Source organism: Scyliorhinus torazame, chromosome 12 (genome assembly GCF_047496885.1).
Source record: "Scyliorhinus torazame isolate Kashiwa2021f chromosome 12, sScyTor2.1, whole genome shotgun sequence".
Classification (NCBI taxonomy): domain Eukaryota; kingdom Metazoa; phylum Chordata; class Chondrichthyes; order Carcharhiniformes; family Scyliorhinidae; genus Scyliorhinus; species Scyliorhinus torazame.
The window spans coordinates 168,741,010-168,768,532 of NC_092718.1; the positions used below are offsets into that span (position 1 = coordinate 168,741,010).

The following is a 27,523-nucleotide window of genomic DNA, read 5'->3' on the forward strand; positions in this document are numbered from 1 at the left end:
GGTCAATGGCAACCTCCAGGATGTTGATAGTGGGGGATTCAGTGATGGTAATGCCATTGAATGTCATTGAGAGATGGTTAGATTCTCCTTTGTTGGAGATGGTCATTGCCAGGCACTTCTGTGGCGTGAATGTTACTTCTCACATGCCATCCCTGGGCCCTACTATCGAAGCCAGAATGGAACAATTGGTTCACCCAGCCCTTCCTCAGCCTCACCTGGTCCTTTATCCTCAGATGGGTCTCCTGTAATAGCGCCACGTCTGCTTTCAGGCGCTTTAAGTGCGAGAAAACCTGCGCTCTCTTCACCGGTTCCCCCCAACCATTGCACGTTCCACGTCACCACTCTGACCGGGCGGATTGTGGACAACATAACTGAAAATGAAACGGTGTAAGTATTACCATTGAATTGTTTACCAGTAAGAACCGGTAAAGCACCGGTGAATAGCGGAGTGAATCTCGATGCTCTGGCTGTTGAGAAACACCCCACCAAACACCCGAAAGTGGACTTAGGTTTATGTCTGTTGAATCGCGCCCATAATGTATGAACTAAGAACATTAAATCAGCAATTGCTGCATTGACTATTGGATCTCAATCGGCAATAGTGTCACTTGTGAATTAAAAGCACATTCTTTCCATTAAGCAAAACTCAATTCATTTCAATAGTGAGAACAGGCATTGGAACCAAAAAGCACAGCTGCTGCACAAATTTTATCAAAAGAACTTTTATTGGAATCTTGATTGTACAAAAGACTTTGTGTTCCTTTGATTTCAATCTAAAAATATCATCCCAGATCTGGTGTTTCCTCTGTGACCATTTTCCCTCTCAGCAGCACTGCAGGATAATGTACCTGACTGGCACCTTCCATTGGCAGCTCCTTCATCACGGTGGCACAATGGTTAGAACTGCTGCCTCACAGTCACAGGGATCCAGGTTCAATTCCGGCCTTGGCTGACTGTGTGTTGTTTGCACATTCTCCCCGTGTCTGCATGAGTTTCCCTCGGGTGCTCCGGTTTCCTTCCACAGTCCAAAGATGTGCAGGTGAGGTGGATTGGTTATGCTAAGTTGTCCCTTAGTGTCCACGGATGTGCAAGTTAGGTGGGGTTCCAGGGATCGGAGCCTGCTTGGGGGGCTCTTTCAGAGTGTAGGTGCAGACACGATGGGCCGAATGGCCTCCATCTGCACTGTAGCGATTCTATGAGTTCCTTGTCACTGAGGAATTGGTCATTTGCTGTTGCTACAAGTCTGAGCAAGTGGCCCTGTGGACCTTGAATCTCCATTTTGCCTACACTGATTCTGAAATCTGTCACCAGATGATGATCTGCGATATGTCTGCATCAATGCTTAGTTTGAGGGACATTGGAATTCCAGTCAACAGGGGACGTGGCGTGCCGTAAAAATGAGGCAGGCAGACGTGGGTATGTTGAAGGTATAACGAGGTTTTGGGCCAGATGCGGTTGTCAAGGTGTGTGGCAAACAGCGCAGCAAGGGCATAGGACAAAAGTAGCAGGATGAACCTTAAGAAATGGGACTACTGGGCTCACAAAAGGTGAGGCCCATAGCCTTCAAAAAGAGTGAGGGAATTTGCAAGACAGGGTTGCAAAGATGGGGAGCAGTCAGAGAAGCCTAAGAGTGTGAGGCTGGTGGGGTATCCACATGTAAATGAATGTCAGGGGTAGATAGACCAGAAGGAAATGGCACAAAGGGAAGTGAAGCAGTAATGGGAGACTCACCTAAAATACTAGCATTAGGTTAGGAAGAGCTGGGACAAAATCCTCTATTGTTTGTACAGCTGGGGGGTGGGAGGGGGGGTAGTACTTACATCTATTTAGTAACTTTTAGGCAAGCACATTCCAAAACATTTCACAGCCAATGAATTACTTTTGCATCACTGTTGTTTAAGCAAATGTGGTAAACGTGGTGAGGAGGAAAGTCACTTTGAATTTCAGGGAAATCACTTCCACAGTAATTGCAATTCAATCTTAACTGCTGCCACAGATTTCAACAGTTAACATCGCCATAGCAACCCTCGCAATGACACTTGTAAATTTATGTTTGCTCGCTCCCCCAAGGAATGGCAATTATGCCAAGATCATGGAGGTCACATTGAGCTGGCAGGGCCCCAAGGTGAATTTAGAAATCAATAACAGAAAATAAAAAAAGATTTTTTTTCAATCAACATGTCCCAATTGGAGTGCAGGGATTTCAGGAAGTTTTGGGTGTGAACTTCTCCAAGGGCTTCTCTGTTTCACCACTCTAACAGCTTTCACTTATACAGAGATTCTCCCAAACTCACAATGGGACTATGGCAGCAGAGCGAGAGAAGCATTGATTCAGCTACTTAGTCTACCATCCTCCCCAAGCTTGCCTCCCCACTCCCTCTCTCCTCAGTACACCAGCATAATTCCTTTCCTCTTCTTTGAAATAGTGCGATTTTAGTTACATCCACCTGAGATCACCGAAAATGCCTCAGTTCAACATCTCGTCTGGGACAACTCAAATCAAGGCTGCCTCCACTGCAGTACGAAGCAAGATTGCAGGTTCAATTAGATCAAGGCTGGATCTCAATGCTCGGGTGGATGATTTTAAAGGATCCCACGGCACTACTTTGAAGAGCAGTGGGGTTATCCTTGGTGTCCCGTCTAATATCTATCACCCAATCAGCATCACCAAAAAAACCAGATTATCTGATCATTATTACATTGCTCTTTGAGGGAATTTGTCCAGCGCAAATTAGCTGCTGCGTTCCCTATATTACAGCAGTGATGCACAGTTCACAAAGTACTTCGTTGGTTGAAAAGCACTTTGAGATAAATGGTGGTCACGAAAAGTGCAATATAAATATAGTTGGGCTTGCGGAGACATGGCTGCAGGGTGACCAGGGATGAGATTTGAGCATCCAGGGGTATTTAATATTCAGGAAGGACAGACAAAAAGAAAAAGGCGGTGGAGTTGTGTTGCTGTTTAAAGAGGAAAGTAATGCCATCGTGAGGAAGGATATTAGCTCCGGCAATGTGGAATCTATATGGGTAGAGCTGAGAATCACCAAGGGGCAAAAGACGTTAGTGGATGTTGTATCCCGACTCCCAAACTGTAGTGGTGATGTTGGGAATGGCATTAAACAGGGCATTAGAGATCATGAGGTAAAGGAACATCTGTAATTATGGGTGACGTTAATTTGCATAGAGATTGGGCAAATCAGATTTGTAACAATACCGTAGAGGGGGAATTCCTGGAGTGTATACGGGATGGTTTTCTAGACCAATATATTGAGGAACCAACTAGAGAACAGGCCATCCTCGGCTGGGTATTGTGGAATGAGAAAGGAATAATTGGCAATCTAATTATGCGAGGCCCCTTGGGGATGAGCGACCATAATATGATAGAATTCTTCATCAAGTTGGAGAGTGATGTAGCTGATTCTGAAACTAGGGTCCTGAATCTAAATAAAGGAAACTACAATAGTATGAGGCGTGAGTTGGCTATGATGGATTGGGAAACGTTACTTAAAGGGATGACAGTGGATAGGGAACGGCAAACATTCAAAGAATGTATTGGAGAACTACAACAATTGTTCATTCCTGTCTGGTGCAAAAATAAAATTGGAAAGGTGACCAAACCACAGCTTACAAGTGAAATTAGAGATAGTATTACATCCAAGGAAGAGGCATACAAATTGGCCAGAAAAAACAGCAAACCTGAGGATTGGGAGCAGTTTAGAATTCAGCAAAGGAGGACAAAGGGATTGATTAAGAAGGACAAAATGGAGTACGAGAGTAAGCTTGCAGAGAATATAAAACCTGACTGTAAAAGCATCTATAGGTACGTGAAGAGAAAAAGATTGGTAAAGACAAAAACAGGGGTGTTTATAATGGGAACAAAGAAGTGGCTGACCAACTAAATACATACTTTGATTCTGTCTTCACAAAGGAGGACACAAATAATGTACCAGAAATGTTGGGGAACACAGGGTTTGGTGAGAGGAAGGAAATAAAGGAAATCAATATTAGTAGGGAAATGGTGTTGAGAAAATTGATAGGATTAAAGGCTGATAAATATCCAGGACCTGATACTCTACATCCTAGAGTAGTTAAGGAAGTGGCTCTAGAAATACTGGATGCATTGGTGATCATCTTCCAGGATTCTATATGGATTCTATGCGGAATCCTATGGATTGGAGGGTAGCTAATTTAACCCCACTATTTAAAAAGAGAGGTAGAGAAAAAACAGTGAATTATAGACCAGTCAGCCTCAATAGTGGGGAAAGTGCTAGAGTCCATGAGGAAAGATTTAACAGTAGGGCACTTGGGAAACAGTGACAAGATCAGAGTGAGTCAGCATAGATTTACAAAAGGGAAATAATGCTTGGCAAATGTACTGGAATTCTTCAAGGATGGAACAAGTAGAGTTGATGAGGGGGAGCCAGTTGATGTGGTTTATTTAAACTTTCAGAAGGTTTTCGACAAAGTCCCACAGAAAAAATTAGCATGTAAAATTAAAGAGCATGGGTTCGGGGATAGTGTATTGAGATGGAGTGAAAACTGTTTGGCAGACAGGAAATAAAGACTAAGAATAAATGAATCTTTGTCCAAATGGTAGGCAGTGACTCATGGGTACCACAGGGCTCAGTGCTAGGACCCCAGCTATTCACAATATATATTAATGATTTAGACGAGGGAACTTCATGTAATATCTCCAGATTTGCAGATTACACAAAGCTGGGTGGGAGGGTGAGCTGTGAGGAGGATGAAGAATGCTTCAGTGTGAATTGGACAAGTTGAATGAGTGAGCAAATGAATGGCAGATGCAATTTAACGTGGATAAATGTGAGGTTATCCACTTTGGTAGCAAAAGCAAAAAGGCAAATTATTATCTGAATGGCTATGGATTAAGAGAGGGGAATGTGCAATGAGACCTGGGAGTTCTTGTATACCAGTCGCTGAAAGTAAGCTTGCAGATTCAGCAAATGGTATGTTGGTCTTCAGAGCAAGAGAATTTGAGTACAGGATCAGGGAGGTCTTGCTGCAATGTACAGGACGTTGGTGAGGCCACACCTGGAATATTGTGTGCAGGTTTGGTCTCCTTATCTGGGGAAGGATATTCTGCCACGGCGGTAAAGCAGCAATGGTTTACCAGACTGATTCCTGGGATGGCAGGGCTGACGTATGAGGAGAGATTGAGTTGGTTATGATTGTATTCACTGGAGTTCAGAAGAATGAGGGGTGTCTCATAGAAACCTTGAAAATTCTAACAGGGCTAGACAGGGTAGATGCAGGAAGGATGTTCCCGCTGGTGGGGGAATATAGACCCAAGGGTCACAGTTTGAGGAAACGGGATAGACCATTTAGGACAGAGATGAGGAGAAATTTCTTCACCCAGAGAGTGGTGAGCCTGTGTTGGAAGTCAAAACATGTATGTTTTCAAGAAGGAGTTTGATATAGCTCTTGGGGTTAAAGAATCAAAGGATATTTGGGGGGTGGACTGGTTACTGAGTTGGATGATCAGCCATGATCATGATGAATGGTGGAGCAGGCTCAAAGGGCTGAATGGCCTTCTCCTGCTCCTATTTTGTACCTTTCTATAAATGCAAGTCTGTTTTTACAGGATATACTCTTCGATAACCTCTAGAATACAGCTTTACAATCAAATGCAGCACAAACTGTCACAGGACTCTTCTACACCCAGGCTAACAACACCCCCCTCCCCCCCCAACCTCGTCATTTCTCATTACCTTTGCTTTCTTACTGCCAATCCGTTTCTCAATTTAGACATTTATTTTGCGTTCATGCCATGAGTCGTAACTTCTTTTAACATTTTCCTGCTGCCAACAACTTCCGAAAATCCGAATCTATTAGGTTCCCCCTTAGCTCAATCCAATAGTTACCTCCTCAAAGAATTCCAGAGGATTAGTGAGCCATGGCCCATTGCTTTTACATTCATGCTGATTGCTCCCTTTAGCCTTGTGCTCTTTAGTTTAGCACTGAAAGCATCCCATGTAGTATTCTTAAGCATTTGCGCACAATATGTTGAGACGAGCTGGCCAGGAACCTTCAAGTTCATTACTTTTAAATGCCAACTTGGCTCAGTTTTAAGCGCCCAGGTTCAAGCCTTCTCCTCCTCCCAGGATCTCAGCACATAATCTAGTTTAATACTTCCAGTGCAGCATTAAGGGAAGACTGCATTGCCAGAGGTGCGGTCTTTTGGAAACTGCCATCCTGTCTGTCTGCTCAGGTGGGCATTCAAATATTTCATGAGGGAGTTCCCACAAGACTGTGGCCAGTGTTTCTTTAAAAATCAAACAACAGCCAAAATATATTGTCTGACTTACTCTTTGAGGAAGTTTGCTGTGTAGAAATTAGCTGCAGCAATTTAGTAATGTCAGGCGGGGATACGGCACAGGAGGAGTTTGCAGAGACAGGATTGAGTGAGGTTATGAAGGAATTCATAGAAAGAGATCTTAAAAACAATATCTGGTCTATGGGTGACAGCAGCCCTTCAGTAACTCACTCAACACACCAGTCTTCCAGCGTGTATCTAGTGAGTGTTAGCACCATAAATGCTGATAGGGAGGTGTTACTGACATTTAAATACGTTCACTTTCCAGCAGGACTCACCGCACAGGTTCCTTGGTTGATTTGCCCTTCCCCGTGCTCGGTGTACAGAGGCCAGTAGCAGAAATGTTACTGTTTAACAGGCCAAGATTAACTCAATGCGCAGTATGAGACTGAACTGAGGCACCTTCCTTGTCTATATGCTCTAAAGCTCCACAAGGTGCCACAGAACAATGGGCACATAATTTCTCCAAACGTTTAAAAATAAACATCTCTGTACAGAAACTGCTGTAAAAGCAATGCAGGTTTGAAAGGGGCAGTGAGCTTTAATTATGACTTTAATGCCTTCATTTTATTCCAATTAGTGTGATCCAGATAATGCTCTGTAACTATACTCTCGAGTATTCACAGGTCTGAACAAAGAACAAAGAACAAAGAAAAGTACAGCACAGGAACAGGCCCTTCGGCCCTCCAAGCCCATGCCGACCATGCTGCCCGACTAAACTACAATCTTCTACACTTCCTGGGTCCGTATCCCTCTATTCCCATCCTATTCATGTATTTGTCAAGATGCCCCTTAAATGTCACTATCGTCCCTGCTTCCACCACCTCCTCCGGTAGCGAGTTCCAGGCACCCACTACCCTCTGCGTAAAAAACTTGCCTCGTACATCTACTCTAAACCTTGCCCCTCGCACCTTAAACCTATGCCCCCTAGTGATTGACCCCTCTACCCTGGGGAAAAGCCTCTGACTATCCACTCTGTCTATGCCCCTCATAATTATGTAGACCTCTATCAGGTCGCCCCTCAACCTCCATCGTTCCAGTGAGAACAAACCGAGTTTATTCAACCGCTCCTCATAGCTAATGCCCTCCATACCAGGCAACATTCTGGTAAATCTCTTCTGCATACTCTCAAAAGCCTCCACATCCTTCTGGTAGTGTGGCGACCAGAATTGAACACTATACTCCAAGTGTGGCCTAACTAAGTTTCTATACAGCTGCAACATGACTTGCCAATTCTTATACTCAATGCCCCGGCCAATGAAGGCAAGCATGCTGTATGTCTTCTTGACTACCTTCTCCACCTGTGTTGCCCCTTTCAGTGACCTGTGGACCTGTACACCTAGATCTCTCTGACTTTCAATACTCTTGAGGGTTCTACCATTCACTGTATATTCCCTACCTGCATTAGACCTTCCAAAATGCATTACCTCACATTTGTCCGGATTACACTCCATCTGCCATCTCTCCGCCCAAGTTTCCAAACAATCTAAATCCTGCTGTATCCTCTGACAGTCCTCATCGCTATCTGCAATTCCACCAACCTTTGTGTCATCTGCAAACTTACTAATCAGGCCAGTTACATTTTCCTCCAAATCATTTATATATACTACAAGCAGCAAAGGTCCCAGCACTGATCCCTGCAGAACACCACTAGTCACAGCCCTCCAATTAGAAAAGCATCCTTCCATTGTAACACTCTGCCTTCTATGACCTAGCCAGTTCTGTATCCACCTTGCCAGCTCAGCCCTGATCCCGTGTGACTTCACCTTTTGTACTAGTCTACCATGAGGGACTTTGTCAAAGGCCTTACTGAAGTCCATATAGACAACATCCACTGCCCTACCTGCATCATTCATCTCTGTGACCTCTTCGAAAAACTCTATTAAGTTAGTGAGACACGACGTCCTCTTCACAAAACCATGCTGCCTCTAACTAATATGTTCATTTGCTTCCAAATGGGAGTAGATCCTGTCTCGAAGAATTCTCTCCAGTAATTTCCCTACCACTGACGTAAGGCTCACCGGCCTGTAGTTCCCTGGATTATCCTTGCTACTCTTCTTAAACAGAGGAACAACATTGGTTATTCTCCAGTCCTCCGGGACATCACCTGAAGACAGTGAGGATCCAAAGATTTCTGTCAAGGCCTCAGCAATTTCCTCTCTAGCCTCCTTCAGTATTCTGGGGTAGATTCTATCAGGCCCTGGGGACTTATCTACCTTAATATTTTTCAAGACGCCCAACACCTCGTCTTTTTGGATCTCAATGTGACCCAGGCTATCTACACACCCTTCTCCAGACTCAACACCCACCAATTCCTTCTCTTTGGTGAATACTGATGCAATGTATTCATTTAGTACCTCACCCATTTCCTCTGGCTCCTCACATAGATTCCCTTGCCTATCCTTCAGTGGGCCAACCCTTTCCCTGGCTACCCTCTTGCTTTTTATGTACGTGTAAAAAGCCTTGGAATTTTCCTTAATTTGCCAATGACTTTTCGTGACCCCTTCTAGCCCTCCTGACTCCTTGCTTAAGTTCCGTCCTACTTTCCTTATATTCCACGCAGGCTTCGTCTGTTCCCAGCTTTTTAGCCCTGACAAATGCCTCCTTTTTCTTTTTGACGAGGCCTACAATATCTCTCGTTATCCAAGGTTCCCGAAAATTGCCGTATTTATCCTTCTTCCTCACAGGAACATGCCGGTCCTGAATTACTTTCAACTGACACTTGAAAGCCTCCCACATGTCAGATGTTGATTTACCCTCAAACATCCGCCCCCAATCTAGGTTCTTCAGTTGCCGCCTAATATTGTTACAATTAGCCTTTCCCCAATTTAGCACATTCACCCTAGGACCACTCTTATCCCTATCCACCAGCACTTTAAAACTTACTGAATTGTGGTCACTGTTCCCGAAATGCTCCCCTACTGAAACTTCTACCATCTGGCCAGGCTCATTCCCCAATACCAGGTCCAGTACAGCCCCTTCCCTAGTTGGACTGTCTACATATTGTTTTAAGAAGCCCTCCTGGATGCTCCTTACAACTCTGCCCCGTCTAAGCCCCTGGCACTAAGTGAGTCCCAGTCAATATTGGGGAAGTTGAAGTCTCCCATCATAACAACCCTGATGTTTTTACTCTTTTCCAAAATCTGTCTACCTATCTGCTCCTCTATCTCCCGCTGGCTGTTGGGAGGCCTTTAGTAAACCCCCAACATTGTGACTGCACCCTTCTTATTCCTGATCTCTACCCATATAGCCTCACTGCCCTCTGAGGTGTCCTCCCATAGTACAGCTGTGATATTCTCCCTAACCAGTAGCGCATCTCCGCTACCCCTTTTACATCCCCCTCTATCCTGCCTGAAACATCTAAATCCTGGAACGTTTAGCTGCCAATCCTGCCCTTCCCTCAACCAGGTCCCTGTAATGGCAACAACATCATAGTTCCAAGGACTAATCCAAGCTCTAAGTTCATCTGCCTTACCCGTAATACTTCTTGCATTAAAACATGCGCACTTCAGGCCACCAGATCCGCTGTGTTCAGTAACTTCACCCTGTCTGCTCTGCCTCAGAGCCATACTGGCCCTATTCCCTAGTTCTTCCTCAATGCTCTCACCTTCTGACCTATTGCTTCCCGTGCCCACCCCCCTGCCATACTAGTTTAAACCCTCCCGTGTGACACTAGCAAACCTCGTGGCCAGGATATTTATGCCTCTCCAGTTTAGATGCAACCCGTCCTTATATATGTCACACCTGCCCCGGAAGAGCTCCCAGTGGTCCAGATAACGGAAACCCTCCCTCCTACACCAGCTGTTTAGCCACATGTTTAGCTGCTCTATCTTCCTATTTCTAGCCTCACTGGCACGTGGCACAGGGAATAATCCTGAGATTACAACCCTAGAGGTTCTGTCTTTTAACTTTCTGCCTAGCTCCCTGAACTCCTGCTGCAGGACCTCATGCCCCTTCCTGCCTATGTCGTTAGTACCAATATGTATAACGACCTCTGCCTGTTTGCCCTCCCCCTTCGGGATGCCCTCTACCCGTTCAGAGACATCCTGGAGGCAACATACCATCCTGGAGTCTCTTTCACATCCACAGAAGCGCCTATCTGTGCCCCTGACTATAGAGTCCCCTACGACTATTGGTCTGGAGCACAGCTTTAAGGTTTAGCTGCTAAACTGGCCTCTGATTTTAAGGTTGCAGATTTAAATATGTAAATCAAAAGTAGCTGCTTATAAACTGCTGAATTAATTCACAATTATAATCAATGTTCCCTCAATTTCCCTTTTTTGCTGTGCCTGATCTGTTCATTTCAACCCCCAATTACTTCAAATTGTTTTGCACAGCCGAGCATCGACATTATCAAGCCGTATCAATTTGTGAGTGGGGCCCGCCATGGTAACTTCTGGGTTGCTGTCCATTTCTGCATTAGAAGAAACATTCTAAGCACTTGCAAAATTTCAGGCTGCAGATCAAGGATTTTCTTTCCTTTTCCATAAAGGAATCTCAAATCAGTAACAAAGTGGCTTTGAAATGTGACAACTTCAAGACCTCATACACCTTGGATCAGGAGGAAGTTTGCTGCTCAAATAAGAAGCTGCAGACTTTCTGGTCTCAGTATTAACTGTGTCACAAGGATTTGCAAAAGCAGCTGGAATGCATCGATTTTTCAAAGACGTATGGAACAGGAACTGCCTATGTTATGTGCACACCGGGAGACAGGCTTGCTTGTGTGTGCAGGTAAGACAGGTCCACTTGCGTATGCACAAATGTTTTTTATAATCAATTTAAAGTACCCACTTATTTTTTTCCAATTAAGGGGCAATTTAGCATGGCCAATCTACCTACCCTGCACATCTTTGGGTTGTGGGGGTGAAACCCACGCAGACAAAGGGAGAATGTGCAAACTCCACATGGACAGTGACCGGGGCCGGTATCAAACCCGGGTCCTCGGCGCCGTGAGGCAGCAGTGCTAACCACTGTGCCACCGTGCAGCCCCTGCAAATTCACCAATGTCACCTGAGCCCACTCATGAATGTGTTCCTTTCGTGTGCACACACCCTTTTATTAATACAGTAATTATAAAATTAACATTTACTTTCTCGCTTTCATTTCTGAGAAATTCAGGCGGCCACCCCAAAAGCAGAGGGGCCAGTTCACTGACAAGTAACCCGGGGATTTTCAAAGATTACAGAAGATTGGATGGAAGGGCTGGGCCCGTCTATCCTGGTGTTCTAAAACAGAGATTACTGGACAATCTCAGCAGGTCTGACAGCGTCTGAGGCGAGAGGACGGAGCTACCTTTTTGAGTCTGAATGACTCTTTGTCAAAGTCATCTGGCTTCATCCAGACTCAAAACCTTAGCTCCGTCCTCTCTCCTCAGATGCTGTCAGACCTGCTGAGATTGTCCAGTAATTTCTGTTTATGTTTCAGATTCCAGCATCCGCAGTAATTTGCTTTTATATCCTTGTGTTCTGACCATCAGCAGCAGATCTTTAAATAGATACTGCATAGTTGCATTGTCTGGATGGCTTTGAGAGTCCACATGAGCTCCACAAACTATTTTCTGGACGTGCTGGACCCAACCAGAACCAAGGCAATAGCAAGCTGAACTGAAGCAAAACAATACTGATACAATGAGATCTGAGGAAAAGTGCCTAGATCCTTTGCACAAATACATGCCCCACTGTCACCTGTAGGGTCCCATAACATTAGCCAAGCTTAGGTCAGTTGGACTTCCTTTTAAGGTTACACATCCCCAGCTCATTGGCTATGTCAAAAGCTGATGGATAACAAATTAAAAAGACAAGTCTCTCAAATAACCATTCGCTTTCATAGTTTATATAATCAAGACCGTTAGATGTGGTCTTCATGGAGAATGAACAGATTCGTGGAGTCAGATCCACCTTCCTCAGAAAAGGTGGAAAATCCCATGTAGCAAAAATGTAGTCGGGAATTTGTCTTAATCAGCCATGGCAAATTTTGCTTATATTCAATAACATTAGCTGAGGTGAGAAGTGTTGTTCCTGCAACCAGAGAGTTGGTGGCAATTGTTTAAGCTCATATTGCCGAATCAGGCATGAAATCTTCACCTCCTGCTTTGAGTTGGCCACTGAGAAACTGGAGAGTTCAACTTGAAAATCCATTTTTATCCCGAATATCTTCCATTTAAGCGCTCATTTCATTTTCTCTCTCCTTTCCCGCTAAGTTGTTTGGATGTGGTTTTGCCTTACAATGTTTCGTTCCATCCTTCTCCATCATGTGTTTGATCTGCACAGAGTAATTTTCTGGAAAGATTGTCCGTATTCCTATCGATAGGGTGGTTGTTTCTGCATTGGGTGTGCTCGTTGAACCTTAAATGGCCTTGGAGTCCATATTGGGAGCTGTCCCAGCATACGCAGGCCTGAACGAAGGCCGTGGGGTGTGAATGGAGTGTTAGGCCGTGATATCACAGGCTGGCGTGAACTGAGAGGAGGCAGGTTCTTGCTCAGAGGAGGAGGTGAAGGCATGGAGAATGGACTCGGGCCGTGGGAGGTTACCTCAATGGCAGGCGTAAAGCTATAGCGCTGGTGCAGCCCGTGACCCGTGGGTCCGTTTTGTGGGCCGGGAGGGATGCTGTGTGAAGCCACTCGATGTTCTGGTCTCTGCTGCATCACCTGTTGCTGGTTCTTCTTCCTGTCCTTTTTCATTAAGTCCTGGAGCTTCTCCACCTGTGTCTTTCTCACGTGACAAAGTTTTCTCGTCATTTGGAACCTCTCCAGGAAACTCTCCAGTGTCACCTTACCAGCCAGGAATGTGTCAGTGATTTCCTAAAAAAGAAAAAAGTCTTATTATACACTTTGATCCTGTTGCAGAGAGTACAATAAGGGGGACAAAAAAAAAAAACTTCTCTGCTGGTGGAAGTGAGGCAGAACTAGCTATTCTTGAACCTATGGCAGTATCTAGGGCGCAGGGAGAGGAGGTCAACTCATATTAATGTACACTAGTTCCTTAGTACAATGGGGTGTAACTGGATATAATGGCCGGGATTCTCTGGCTGTTGGGCAGTGCCCCCTCGCCCACGGGTATCCCAGCAGCATAGGGTGGCTTCAATGAGAAATCCCATTGACAAGCGATAGGAGTAGAGAATCCCACCACCAGAGAACGGCGCCCCCCCGAGAAATACTCAGCTGGGGGACTCGAGAATCCAGCCCAGTATGGCAAATGTCGCAGAAAACCTATCCTGAAAACGTAGAACTAAAAGCTCAGTGGTCCTGACAAATGCAGTATGCGTGACTCCAGGTTACGAAATGTGGCAGCTGAGTTGTGTAGTAGCGGAAGTGCTAATCCTTCTGTTGTTGTGGTTTCTCACGCTGCTGTTCATAGCAGTTATGTTGCCTCCGACATAATGTCACCTTCATGCAACCAGGATGTAACATTTTTGCAGATGTAAATACAACTGGGGAGAACTAAAAGAAACAAGCTGAGAGCTGCAGGTAGTCTCATCATTCAGTTCTGAGTTGTACTGACTGAATTATGGAAATTAATCACCTGTACATCTTTCAGAACTACAGCGCGCGGTTCTCCCAGAAAATTTCTACGTTCATTTGTGGCGGGTTTTTCAAGCACTTTCCCCACCGCTATTCAATGGCACTTAGGCACTTATGTTCGTAGGATCCGTCTGGTCTTACGGCCAGAAAGTCAGCGCCGTCGCTGCACAGATCCTCCGTCCGGTGGGGGGCTAGTAGCCGTGCAGTGTAACTTTACCTGCACATACGGCTGCAGAATGGGTGAGTCCACCCCCCCCCCCCCCCCCCCCCTGACACAACAACTGGACTCAGTCCGCAGCCGCCACGCAAGGTCCCCGAACGGTTGAGCATACGCGAGCTATGCCATCAGGGACTTGGCCCATCGGGGGCAGAGCATCGGGGGAGGGCCTCAGGTGACGCCCTGAGGCCGTCCATACGATGTGGGCGTACTCCCTGAGTCCGTCATTTTTTAGGGAGCGGAGCATCGCAAAAACGGCGCCACACCCGATTCCGGTGTAAACGGAGATTCTCTGGCCGATCGACAGATGCGATTTCGGAGTCGGCGATCGGAGAATCCAGCCCAGAATGTTTTTTAAGCATTGGAGAGCTGAACTCAGAGATCAGGCTGCCATTTTGAAAGGATGCCTGATCTCTAAGTGAGCTTTGTGGGTTCATCCATGGGCAGTGCACCCCCCCCCCCCCACACACATGGGTACTACCCCACCCCCCACAAGTGAGGACACCCTGCTATGGGTTCCCTTGGGGTCCCCCCCTCCTCAGGCCTCCCAAGCCCCCTTACAGCACTCCCTTCTACGATTCCCACCCATGACTCACCCCCAACCTCCCGGAGGCCCCTGCTTACCTGCCCTGCACTCCCCCACACTTCAACTCCCCCTCTCCACCCTCATTTCATGGGCATGGCCCCCCTTGCCCCTTGGCAGTGCCACCCTGGCATTCAGGCACCCTTGCACTGCCACCTTGACACCCAGGCAGTGCTCCTGCTGTTTTGGCAGTACCATCCGGGCACCTTGGCAATGCCAGGGACATAATAATCGCTTATTGTCACAGGTAGGCTTCAGTGAAGTTACTGTGAAAAGCCCCTAGTCGCCACATTCCGGCGCCTGTTCGGGGAGGCCGGTACGGGATTGACCCCATGCTGCTGCCTTGTTCTGCATTACAAACCAGCTGTTTAGGCCACTGTGCTAAACCAGCCCCAGATCAATTACGGATCACCTTCGCAGAATCCCGGGAGGCACGGAGACTGTCGGGAGGCTCAGCATTCTCCGGCCACGTTGCGCTCAAGTGCCGGAGAATCGTGCCCACAGATAATTTAACACAAAGATTACAAAAAAAGGCCCAGACACTACCAATGAAGAAACTCAAGAGAAGTTCCTGGCTTGCCTTAGCAGTGTCCACTTTTCCCAGTGAGGCAGCCGAGCCTCTGTCACCAGCCCACTGATTGGCCAGCAGCATCGAAAACCCGCTCAACGTTCTTAGTTGTTCAACAAGCTTGTCGGCAGCCAATTGGTATCCTCCCAAAAGATCACTGAGCTGGTCTTGTGCTTGGGATCCCCATTTGGGCGCACAGTCCTGAACCCTTTGGCTAATCCAGCCCAAAGTGTACCTGCTATGCCAAGTTTAGAATGAGCACCAACATACATCCCAAGGAGCTTGCAAGTCTCTGCAATATATGAAGGACACTGTACATTTTTGTTGTCTTAGTCAGATATATACAAGTGATAAATGTTGGGTATATCTGAACATCAAATGTTGACAAGGCTGCATCGCACTATACTCAGTTTGATTAGATATCATGGAACTAGGTTCAGGGCTGGTTGTGAGGTGTAGGTTTGCTGAGAAGCTGTTATTCAGCTTTTGCTGGTTTTCCAAGTTCACCTGTATGGCGGCGCCTCGAGTCAGATTTCCTGCCCAACCATTTACACAATGAATGGTGGAAGCCCAAAAAGAAATACCATTCTTTAATCACAAAGAAAATATAACCAAAGGGAGGTGCAATTCAAATCCGAAAAAATTGTTTCAGACCAATTTCAAAAGCTCAACACAAGCTTATAATTCGGTGTGGCAAATAGTGGGGGGGGAGGGGAATCACTTCCTGTTTGAAATATTGTGCTGGTGACAAATTGAGAAATGTATCAGTGCAGGGCCTTCCTGTACATGAACGCTCTGCAGTCTGGGATGGCAACCACGTGAACCACAGTTTCCTGAGGTAGCAAAATACCATCTGAAACCTGCCTAACTGTGTTCAAGTTATTAGAAGCACTAGTTTATGCAATGAGACTGAAATATTACTGCTCCTTTGCAAATACTAATTTTACAAAACAGTATCCAAAATATTGTAGATTCCATCTGACCCATGGGAAAGTGCATATCATGGGCATTTACTTATTCCATTCTTCTATTCATCAGTCCTCAATATTCATCTTTGGTGTGGATCTCCATCAACCACAATTTACAATAGCCACTCTCAGCAAATGATGCTCCAGGTGGAGATGCTGAAAATAAACGTCAAAATCTAGGTTACCTCATGTATCAGGAAACTACAATCCTACACAGACATTTACTCTCCGAGTTGGCTGTGGAATGGGCTCTTGTTTACAGCTTGATCTATTGAAAAGGCATTTGTCAATCAGGAGAGAGCACCACTCAACACAAGCTAATCTGGGTTGATCTTGCAGGAGTTCTGTGCTGTACTGATAAGTAAAAATAATAACAAGGATTGTCATCTTGACATGTAGTAACTCCATTGGCTTTAGTGTTCATTCATTTCCACTATGTTTGAAAAAAACTAATTTAAAAAAAAACTAAGTTACGGGATGTGGGTGTTCCTGGTTAGGCCAGCATTTATTGCCCATCCCTAATTGCCCTTTAGAAGGTGGTGGTGAGTTGCCTTCTTGAACTGCTGCAGTCCTTCTAGTGTAGGTACACCCACTGTGCTGTTAGGGAGGGAGTTCCAGGATTTTGTCCCAACGACAGCGAAGGAACGGCGATATATTTCCAAGTCAGAGTCGTGAGTGACTTGGAGGGGAACCTCCAGGTGGTGGGATTCCCAGGTATCTGCTGCTCCTGTCCTTCTAGATGGTAGTCGTCGTGGCTTTGGAAGGTGCTGCCAAATGAACCTTGGTGAGTTACTGCAGTGCATCTTGCAGATGGTACATGGCTGCCACTGTTCGTCGGTGGTGGAGGGTTTGAATGTTTGTGGAAGGAGGAGCTATCAAGCGGGCTGCTTTGTCCTGGATGGTATTGAGCTTCTTGAGTGTTGCTGAAGCTGCACTCATACAGGCAAGTTGAGAGTATTCCATTACACTCCTGACTTGTGCCTTGTAGATGGTCGGCAGGCTTTGGGGGGGTCAGGAGGTGAGTTACTCGCCATAGGATTCCTAACCTTTGACCTAACCTGATAGCCACAGTATTAATGTGGCTAGTCCAGTTCAGTTTCTGATCAATGGTAACCCCCAGGATGTTGACTGTGGAGGGTTCAGTGATGATAATGCTATTGAATGTCAAGGGGTGATATTAAATCCTCCCTTGTAGGAGATGGTCATTGCCTGACACTTATGTGGCGCAAATGCAACTTGCCATTTGTCAGCCCAAGCCTGGATATTATCCATGTCTTGCTGCATTTGGGCTTGGACTGCTTTGTTATCTGAGGAGTCGTGAATGGTGCTGACCATTGTGCAGTCATCCGCAAACATCCCCATGTCTGACCTTATAATGGAAGTGAGGTCATTGATGAAGCAGCTGAAGATGGTTGGACCTAGGACACTACCTTGAGGAACTCCTGCAGTGATGTCCTGGAGTTGAGATGATTGTCCTCCAACCACCATAACCACCTTCCTTTGTGCCGGGTATGACTCAAACCAGCAAAGAGTTTCCCACCTGATTCCCATTGACTCCAGTTTAGCTAGGGCTCCTTGATGCCACTCAGTCAAATTTTGTTACAAGGGCAATGAAAGTGTCAATCATTCAGACCCTATTAAATTATCAATGACAAAAGTCACAAGCCCTTGAAACCACGTAGCCTTGTGTAAATAAACATTGTGAAGTGGACTGTTAAGATAAGAGAACCAGAGCTTTCAATCGAGTAACGGTTTCTCAGGTGCGCAGCTCTTTCAACAAGAATAATGGATCATAGATCATAGAATTTACAGTGCAGAAGGAGGCCATTCAGCCCATCGAGTCTGCACCGGCTCTTGGAAAGAGCACCCTACCCAAGATCAACACCTCCACCCTATCCCCATGACCCAGTAACCCCACCCAACACTAAGGGCAATTTTGGACACTAAGGGCAATTTATCAAGGCCAATCCACCAAACCTGCACATCTTTGGACTGTGGGAGGAAACCGGAGCACCCGGAGGAAACCCACGCACACACGGGGAGGATGTGCAGACTCCGCACAGACAGTGACCCAAGTCGGAATCGAACCTGGGACCCTGGAGCTGTGAAGCAATTGTGCTATCCACAATGCTACCGTGCTGCCGTTTGGGTTCTCGGGGGCATTGGGGGTGGGTGGATTGCCATAGTTTGGCACAGGGGGTATGAGGGGCCATAGAGAATGGTAGTGTGCTGTAGCTTGGCATAGTCGGCTTAAGGAGCCATGGGGGGTATGGCCGCAGCTTCATAGCTGGTAGGGAGAATTGGGGTTGGGTGGGAAGCCTGAACTCGGCACAGAGTCATGAGGGAGACCTTTGAATTCGCCTTTAATAAGGTGTTTTAAAAATTGAGGAGGAGGAAGACATGCCTCCCTCTGCAATGGAGTGCCAGGTACGGGCCTTTGACATGAATCAGTCTGCACTCTTGTACAGGCACCCTCGGGAATCAGTCAGCCCCAGAATGGGGTCAGGAATCCTGCAACAGGACGAGCCCACCATTTTTAAATGGCCCTCGAGTCATCCCAACTCAAAGAAAATTCAGCCTATTAACCTGGTTTCTCTCCCCACAGATACTACCAAACCTGCCGAACCATTTCAGCATTTTCGGTTTTTAAAATAAAGTAGGCATGAGGCAGGAACATGAATTGGAAAACAAATATAAACCCAGGAGGAGAAGAGGACATTAACTGTGTGTTCAGAAGTTAGTTTTTTATGTTTCTACTGCCCAATCTTCTCAAAATATGAGAGCACAGAAGCAGACCATTCCATTTATTACACCTGTGTCATTTTTACGCCTGTACGAACACAGGAGGTTTTGGGAAGGGCTTCTGCACTACCCAAAAATGTGAGTCATCATGACACATAAATGCCACTTAACATGGTCCCGAGGCCTCTGTTGGGGTTGAGGTTGTGGGGGTTTGGGTTGGGGTGGGGTAAGTATAACAGGCTCAGTGGTTATTGGGCGCTAATCATTGTGCAGCCTGTGGCGTTCTCATTGGCCACATGTATGAAGGAATGAATGTACAGGAGATCAGAGACTGATTTACAATGTAACACACCTTGCTGAGGCACAGGGTCCCAACCAATGGGGGGCCTCCACGCCAGCCGGTGTCTGTAGGCACCAATCAGAGCCCGTTAACTCTGCATTTGCTGAAGATTGAATTCAGAGTCCAAACAGCCTCACTGCTGCTGGCCTGCCCTCAGTCCTGTTTTCCCGCTCAAAGACTCAACACAAGTCCCCTTAGAGCGGGAAGACAGACTGGTCCGAACATTGAGGTGCGCATGCATGAGGAATGAGAGGTGACTAGCCTAGTAGGGAGAGAGAGGTAGAGGCAGAAGATCCTGTGTTTTATTTTACGAATAAAAAGCAGCCAGCAGGTTTCTCAATCGAGGGTTGAGGACAGGACACCAGCAGTGAGGCGCAAGGCGCCAAATCAAGCCTTACCAGCACAAGGAGACGACGAGTGGGGCAAGTGGCTGCCTTGAAGACAGGTGAGCAAGGTTAGTGAGACTGTGAGAATGGGAGAGTGTGAGGGTTGGGGGGACTGGCAGGAGGCGAGTGTGTGAGCTGATGTCAGCCAGGGTTGCAGCCTTGCAGGGACAGAGTGTGTGAGGGCCAGGTTGCATTTTGGAGGGAGGGAGAGAGATGGGGGGCAGAAATGAAGGTGAACATGGGGCCCACAAAGTGTAAATCCACCTCAGCAAAAGATTCAAAACCATTGCAGTGTTTTTTTATTATTGTTTCACAGGATGTGAGCAGCCATAAAGTGTTGCATGTGAGAAGTTGGATCTACGCCCCTCACTAGGGTGGAAGTTTCCACCCTTGGGAGCTGCCAGCCGATCTGATTGGCCAGCTCCAATGGTTTTTGCAACACCAAGAGCACGTTAGTGGCCGCTGCCGGAACTGCAACAAGTAGGAACAGGCCTAATGAATCCTCGGAACAGGTAAGTCCGGGGTCATGGGCAGGGACAGTTTGGACAGGTTAGGAGGGCGGGGGATACGGGTGGTGGGTTTAAGGCAGCAGGCAGATAGGAAGAAAGGTTTCTACTTTAGGGAGGAACAGCCCCACCCCTCCACCGATGCACAAAGGTCACCCCCCCCCCACCCCCCCAAAGGTTAGTAACCCCCTCCCTTCCCATCCTTTTAAGAATTAAAAAATAATTGGGCTGCCCACTCCCAGCTGACTGCCCATGACGTGGCATTGGCAGCATACCATCGGGGTCAATTGGTATAAATTTAAATATGGTAGGTGGGCTCCTGATTTTGGCTCCAGCTGGTTTGTTTCAAGTGCTGGCCTGGGGATGTATTATTGGAGTTAATTAGACTGCTCATGGCGACTCTCTGCGAGCTTTCCCTAACAGATCCATTTTTTACTTAACTTACAATCGTTCCTATTATGTATTTTCTTTTATTTCCTTTTCTTTTTATGTACTTAATGATCTGTTGAGCTGCTTGCAGAAAAATACTTTTCACTGTACCTCGGTACACATGACAATAAACAAATCCAATCCAATCATGAGTTTCAATGATAGTTAATCACTTTTTTCCAAATGGCAGACTGGCTTCAGATTTCAGTGCTGACCTGCGTGATAATGTCAGGTTCGCGACCCAACGTCATCACACCCGATATTACCATCACTGCGGGACTAAAACAGTCCAGTTTTCAACACACAAAATTCAGCTCAATAAACCGGGGAAATTCCATCCACTTTGGGGTGATTTTGCAGTATAATTTTCAGCCGAGACCATGGGCCTAAAAGAAATATTCAAAGCATAATAATAAAAAGATGGGCAGCACGGTGGCGCAGTGGGACCTCACGGCGCCGAGGTCCCAGGTTCGATCCCGGCTCTGGGTCACTGTCTATGTGGAGTTTGCACATTCTCCCCCTGTTTGCGTGGGTTTCACCCCCACAACCCACAGATGTGCAGGGTAGGTGGATTGGCCACGCTAAATTGCCCCTTAATTGGAAAAAATTAATTGGGTACATTAAATTTATTTTTTAAAAAGTAATAAAAAGATAGAATTATCCGGAGTAGCTACATTAATGATACCCAGAGATATTTGAACTCAATTTACCCGAGTATAAAAAGCCTCTCTGTCTCTGTCTTCCATTCAGATAGTTCAGCTGTATCTTCACTGGGTTTCATTTCAGTTTAACTTGACCAACCTATTCCAATCACTTTTCCTTGGAAGAGCGAGTTTTCCTCTCAATCCCGATTCACTCTCCTCATTGTAAGAGCATGTGTAAAATATAATCAAATCAACTCTATTTGATTGAGAACCAACAGCAAAGGAAGGTTTTTCAGCCAATCGGGTTTTCAAAGTATAGTTAACACTGTAGAGTAATGGGTTAGTGATATTTGTAAAATTTATAGGATCCCTACAGTGCAGAAGGAGGCCATTTGGCCCATCGAGCCTGCACTGACCCTCCAAAAGAGCACCCTACCTAGTCCCGCTCCTCTGCCCTATCCCCGTAACTCCACCTAACCTGCACATCTTTGGACTGTGGGAGGAAACGGGAGCACCCGGAGGAAACACACACAGGCACGGAGAGAACGTGCAAACTCCACAGTCACCCAAGGCTGGAATTGAACCCAGGTCCCTGGAGCCGTGAGGCAGCAATGCTAACCACCGATGAGGAACAAATTAGCTGGTCATTTGTATGGGACACTGCTATGTGCAAAATAGCAGGCACAGTTACTAACGTCATCACTGCATAAGGAGCGCACTATGAGTTAGAATAAGGCTTGACATGGTGCAAATTCTTCATAACATAGTTAAATATACATTGGTGTGCATTAGGTGAGGGCAGGATCAAGGGACAAAACTTTCAGCATAACCTCCTCGCCCTTCATTCTTTCTCACATCCACTCAGCTCATTTAATTATTTTCAAGGTGATTCAGATATCTCTCCTTTTGTTCTGCTCGGATCATAAATATTCAACATGCTTTCTCACCCAGAGCAGGTGAGACTCAAGACTCCTCCATGAACCAGCTGTCCTGAATACTCCCGGGATTCCCATATCATTTCTCACCAAGTTGCCAACGTCCAGCTTTTGTTCAGATATTTCTTTTTGAGGAGAGATTGCCGCTGTTCATTTTAACATTTAAAGCGCACATCTAGTTTTGCAGATTTTATAAACTCCCTTTGATGTGATTTTTTTTTGTTGCAGTCAGGTTTGTAGGACCCGCAGTAAAATATTAAAACCAGACTGGCGGGAGCTGTCAACATAATAGAAAGCTTATCAAAGCCTCAAAATGGAATTGGAAGCCACTGGGATGGAGTGGGGGCAGGCTCAGCGAGAAAAATGATGAGTTTGTGAAAGTAAAGACATGCAGCTGTTTACTGACAGAAGGAAATCTGGAATGGATGATGGATATGACCAAACGGCCAGTATAGAGTCAGGGCCTATAGTCTCGGAGACACAGAAAACTCACGCTGTTCTTTTCTGACAATTATTTCATCAGAGACACTCAAACAAATAGAAACCAAGAAATAATCCATATAAATTTCATGAGAACTAAGGGATGTATCAAAATGTAGTACATTGTAATATACTGCAACATGTAATGTTGGCACCATCGTCTGAAAGCACGACGTTAGTTTTCACAGGTACACTACCAGCTCCACCTCATCACCACCTCTCTCGGTGACTCCACTCTGGCAAATTGTTACACTGCTTGTCCGACACCCAGTACTAGATGAACAGGAATTTCCTCCAATTAAATATTGGGAAGGGTTCAACCACTGCTCCTAACAGTCCTGGCATGTAGGGAGCGCAGAGCTGTGCCTCTGAATACTGTGAGTGGAATTCTGAGCCTGCATTAGCCGTCAGCGTGAATGGCGAACTGGCGGAAAATATGTGATTCTCGTCGGCGAGATTGCGTTTTCCATTTTTCCCAGGCCTCTCACCGGTGGCGTATCGCGAAATCCACCACACGAGGTCGGGAATCTCATTTAAATGCATCAGCAAGCCCTCCTGTCTGTATTCCCCCTCCTTGAATATTCATAGGTCGCTGGGGCGATTTACAACACCTCTTCCCTCTTCCTTGAGGCATGTTGCTAACTTTTGGTTGGTTCAATTGGCTCTGTTTTATAACCTTTGTTCTAGAGTCGCCAGGTACCTTTATGATGCTGCCACGAGGTTCAAGTTCTGATCAATAACTCAACACACCAATTAGTAAGATTCAAATCAATACACATTTATTATACACAGTAAATCGCTACTCATGCATAAACTCTCCTTTCTAGGCTATTTCTATCACTAACAGGCCTATACTTAGCTTTGGACTGGCCCACCAGGTCAGGGGAACAAATTGCCTTTCGTTTGGCTTCTGAAACTGCGGGATTCAAAAGCTGGTAAGGACTGGTAGCTAGGAGCGCTTATCTCGTAGCGAGCGTTGACTTGAGACTTACTTCTTTGGAGGCAACTGGACAGGTCACTTTCAAGGGTTGCTTCGCGTTGCTGAGTGACCCTGTCAAGAAGTACGATTTGAACTTGGGGGCTTTACGTTATAGTCCCCAGGGGCTTCCCGCCTTTCGGGGCGGACCCCATACCTGGTTTCAAGTGATTGGACTTCGTTCCAATCGCTTGGTTCGATTTCTCCAATACTGGAGCTGTTCCCTGATCGTTGGGTGGTCTTTGAAGTGTCCGTTAACCTCTTTTGTGTTGGCTCCTGCTGGCGCCGAGGAGTCTGGCTTGGCTTTGTTTACCATAAATGTTTCGATTGTACCCAGGGATCGCTCATTACTATGTAGATGGCTGCTTGTAGCGATGCTGTCTGGGTTTTTGCAGAGTCTAATACACAGTAACTTGCGCCTGCTAGTTTTTGCTGTGTTGGCTGAATTTCCCTTCAGCCTTTGCGGTTCTTAATTTTAAGTTGGGAAGTGGCCAACTCAGGTGGCTGCAGGTGTCAATTGTGCCAGTTTAGTCATGAGTGTGCCACTGTTTGGCATCCACTTTTTTACCCTTTTGGTGTGATGTTTTAAATCTCATTTGTGATTTGCTTTTTGTTTAAGGCAATTTCCCTTAAAGGCACTGTCCCTTTAATTTTGTCCCTCAGTTTATTTGATTTAGATTATTTGGTTATTATGTTGATCAAAATAGTTGGAAGCATTGCCCACAAGTATTGATCTCCAAGACTCATAATCACATCTATATAACAGAGAGGTAACACAGATATTGCCCCCAATGCAAGGCATTATGGTGAAGTCTCTTATTACTCACCTGGTTCAAGGTGATGACGGTTGGTGGGGGGTGGGGGGGTGGGGGGTGGGGTCAGCGTCTTGTTCCCCTATGAGGTTAGAACACAGATCCATTGAATGCACTGAATCGTCCTCACTCCTCACACATGGGGGGGGGGGGGGGGGGGGGGACATGCGGACCACAGGGACTCTCAAGAGTCGAAGCTGTTCATTCAGGTGGAGTTGAGAGAAACAGTGGTGGAGAAGTGGCTATTGTGTGACAGCGGAGGGAGTGAGACTCAGTGGAAAAGTGCTCGTATAGGGGGATGCGAATGGGTGGATGTCACAGATGCTGAGAGGGCTGAGGGTGAGGGCATTGTCAGCATTCCTCAACGCCTACTTTCATGTTCCCTTTCTTTCAGTTTTTGATTCTGGAGAATCATGGAGCTAGCATAACTGGCAATTCTTTTGACTGCGGTCAAACAGCAGCATCGACATTGATGTGCTGCTGAACGCGGCCAGGAACAGTCCACTGCAGAGGAGGGGGAGGAAGGGCCCATTGATCTTCCTGGAGTGTAGCCACAGGTGGCAGAACCTCGGAGAAGACACTACCGGCCATGAGTCTACCGCCATAGAACTTCCTACCTCCAGATGTCAGAGGTCCAGTGCCGATGAAAACTGCGCCTGTCCTGGGGGATAGTGGACCACCTGTGCCAGGTGATACAGGAGTCGGCACCACATGGACTGGGAGGTCACCCATTGCCTGTGGCCCTGAAAGTTGCTGCTGCTCTGAACGTTTATGCCAGCTGCTCATTTCAGGGGACATGTGCAACATGTCCCAGCCAGCTGCACGTAAGTGCATATGGGAGGTGACAGATGCACTATATGCAAGGGTCAACATGTACATCAACTTGGACCAAAACCAAGTGAGACAGGATGCCAGGGTCATGGGCTTCGCCCCAGATGCAGGGTGTCATTGACTGAATCCATGTGGCTCTGCGTTCCCCATCGCAACATGGGGCGGGTCATTTTTGAACTGCAACGGGTGTCCATCTATGATCACGTGATGCACATCATGCAGGTGTGTGCCCGTTTCCCAGGGAACATCCATGATAGTTACATCTTGGGCACTCGCAGATTCCAGCTGTCTTTGAGGGAGAGCAGCGCTGGAGGGTTGGCTCCTCGGGGACAACAGGTATCCCCTCAGGAGGTGGCTGATGACACCAGAGAAGAGGCCACAAACCCAGGCTCACATTTCAACCTGTGCACTGATCAAGCAGGCGACTGGACTGCTCCAGATGCGGTCCTGGTGCCTGGACTGGCCGGGGGAAGGCTCCAATACCCAGAGGGTGTCTAGCATCATAGTGGTTTGTTGCACTCTGCACAACCTGGCACTTCAGTGAGGCGAGCAGCTGGACCAGGAGAAGATGGAGGTGCGTCACACCTCCTTAGATGAGGAGGAAGAGGAAGGACCTCGGGCGATGACCAGGGCCCGCATGGGGCGCAGGGCTAGGGACGCTCACCTTAACTCTCGGTTTGGTGACGACCAGGACTAGGATGTGAAGTGCTCTCCCAGCATGGGGTCTCACATCTTCTCACTACGTGAGGCCTGCGGGAGTCCATCGACATGTTCGCTTCATTCATGGGCAGGGTGCTAAAGCGACTGACCGGACGCTGCAGGAGAATGATGATGACTTGCAGTGAGGACAGAGTGATCGATGCTTACCTTAAACTCTGCGAAATATCTGACTCCTATCTGACAGAGCTGAATGTGATCTGACACTAAATAGGGCTGTCTAGGGGCCAATAGAGGCAGAATAACACATCTCAGTTTCTACTGCCTCCTCCGAGGTCAGAGGTCCCGGTATGTTTCATCACTCATTGACAAGGTGAATGGACTCGCACATGTTTTCAGCCATTGACATCCTCATAACTAGAGAACACATGAGAGGCCTGAGCATCGGTGAATGCAGAGGGATCCCTCCATGGGATAGGGGGGCAGCTGGAGTGAGATACAGAAGCCCCGCCGTTCTCAGGTGCTGGACTCCCACTAGTGCCTACACCATGAAGCTCATGCCCTCAGCCATGGAGGTCATGAGCTGAACCATGGATTGGACACTCCTGCTATGGAGCGCACGCCCTGCGCCAAGGTCTCCATTGCAGATGCCACCCTTACAGTGTTGGCCTCACTATGTCAGACTGATGGCACCATCTCCTCAGATAGAAGGCAGTGGGACTCCTCCAGTTGGCTTTGCAGTCCAAGGAGATTTGCTGACATCTCTTCCTGATTCCCGTGACTCTGCCTTTGCTGTTCCAGCAGCTCTGGGATGACCAGACTCAGGGCATGTAATTGGCCTGAAGCTCAGCAAAGTCTTGGGCTCTGGCATCCCTCCGAGTTCTGGATCCCTAGGCCTGCTGATTGACCTGCAATTGGAGGGGGTAATGGCATTAGTGAGGGACAGGGGAACACTGAAAGGAGAAAGATCATTCACCTGAGACTTGCGCCATTGCTGGATGTATCTTGCGTCTTTGGCCCTGACCTTGCCCTCTGCACAGGAGCGGTCCTGTTCCCCGCGGCAAGCTCAGGGGCTCTCTCCTCAAATGGGGTTAGGGTCTGGAGCTCCAGCATAATTCCGTGCTGTGCCCGCTGACACCTGTTGTGTTTGAGGTTATCCTCCAATGAGATAAATGGGAAGAGTGTAGGCGGGACTCATGTCATGTCAGTTAGGGATGGAGTCTGGCATGTTTGGGAGGTGAGTAGGTGCGGGCATTTGAGGGGCACCAGATCTACTGGGGGGATTATAGGGAGAGGGTGACGCACAGCAAATGGTGTGACCCTGCGAGGTGGGTGGGAATGAGATCACTGTGAAGGTGTGAGGGGTGTGTTAAGGAATGCTGTGGGAGACATTAGGAAGGAAACGTACCCTGGCTACATGAAGAAGTTCATTCATCTTTTTACGACACTGCAGCCCCTTTCTCTTTTGGAGTGAGCTGTCGCTGACAATCGTGGCCACAGCATTCCAGGTGGGGTTGGTCACTTTGCTGGCTGGAGTTCTGCCCGTTCACGGGCCCGCCTCTGCTCAACCCCAGTTTGCTGAGGGCTCCCCCTGT

At 47.0% G+C, this 27,523-nt stretch overlaps 1 protein-coding gene and 1 long non-coding RNA gene across 2 annotated transcripts in view; one reads left to right on the plus strand and one right to left on the minus strand.

The window, feature by feature from the left end:
• The window catches only part of LOC140386729 (uncharacterized), an 87,637-nt gene that overhangs the window by 59,316 nt on the left and 798 nt on the right, over positions 1–27,523 (plus strand). Inside the window, exon 2 of the long non-coding RNA XR_011933660.1 lies at positions 19,975–20,170. This is a non-coding gene — a long non-coding RNA (uncharacterized lncRNA). The remainder of the gene's footprint in view (positions 1–19,974; positions 20,171–27,523) is intronic.
• The window catches only part of LOC140386727 (vacuolar protein sorting-associated protein 37D-like), a 69,057-nt gene continuing 42,240 nt past the window's right edge, over positions 707–27,523 (minus strand). The window contains exon 4 of the mRNA XM_072469344.1: positions 707–13,134. Coding sequence (XP_072325445.1) covers positions 12,634–13,134 — 501 coding nt within the window. The 3' untranslated portion in view covers positions 707–12,633. The remainder of the gene's footprint in view (positions 13,135–27,523) is intronic.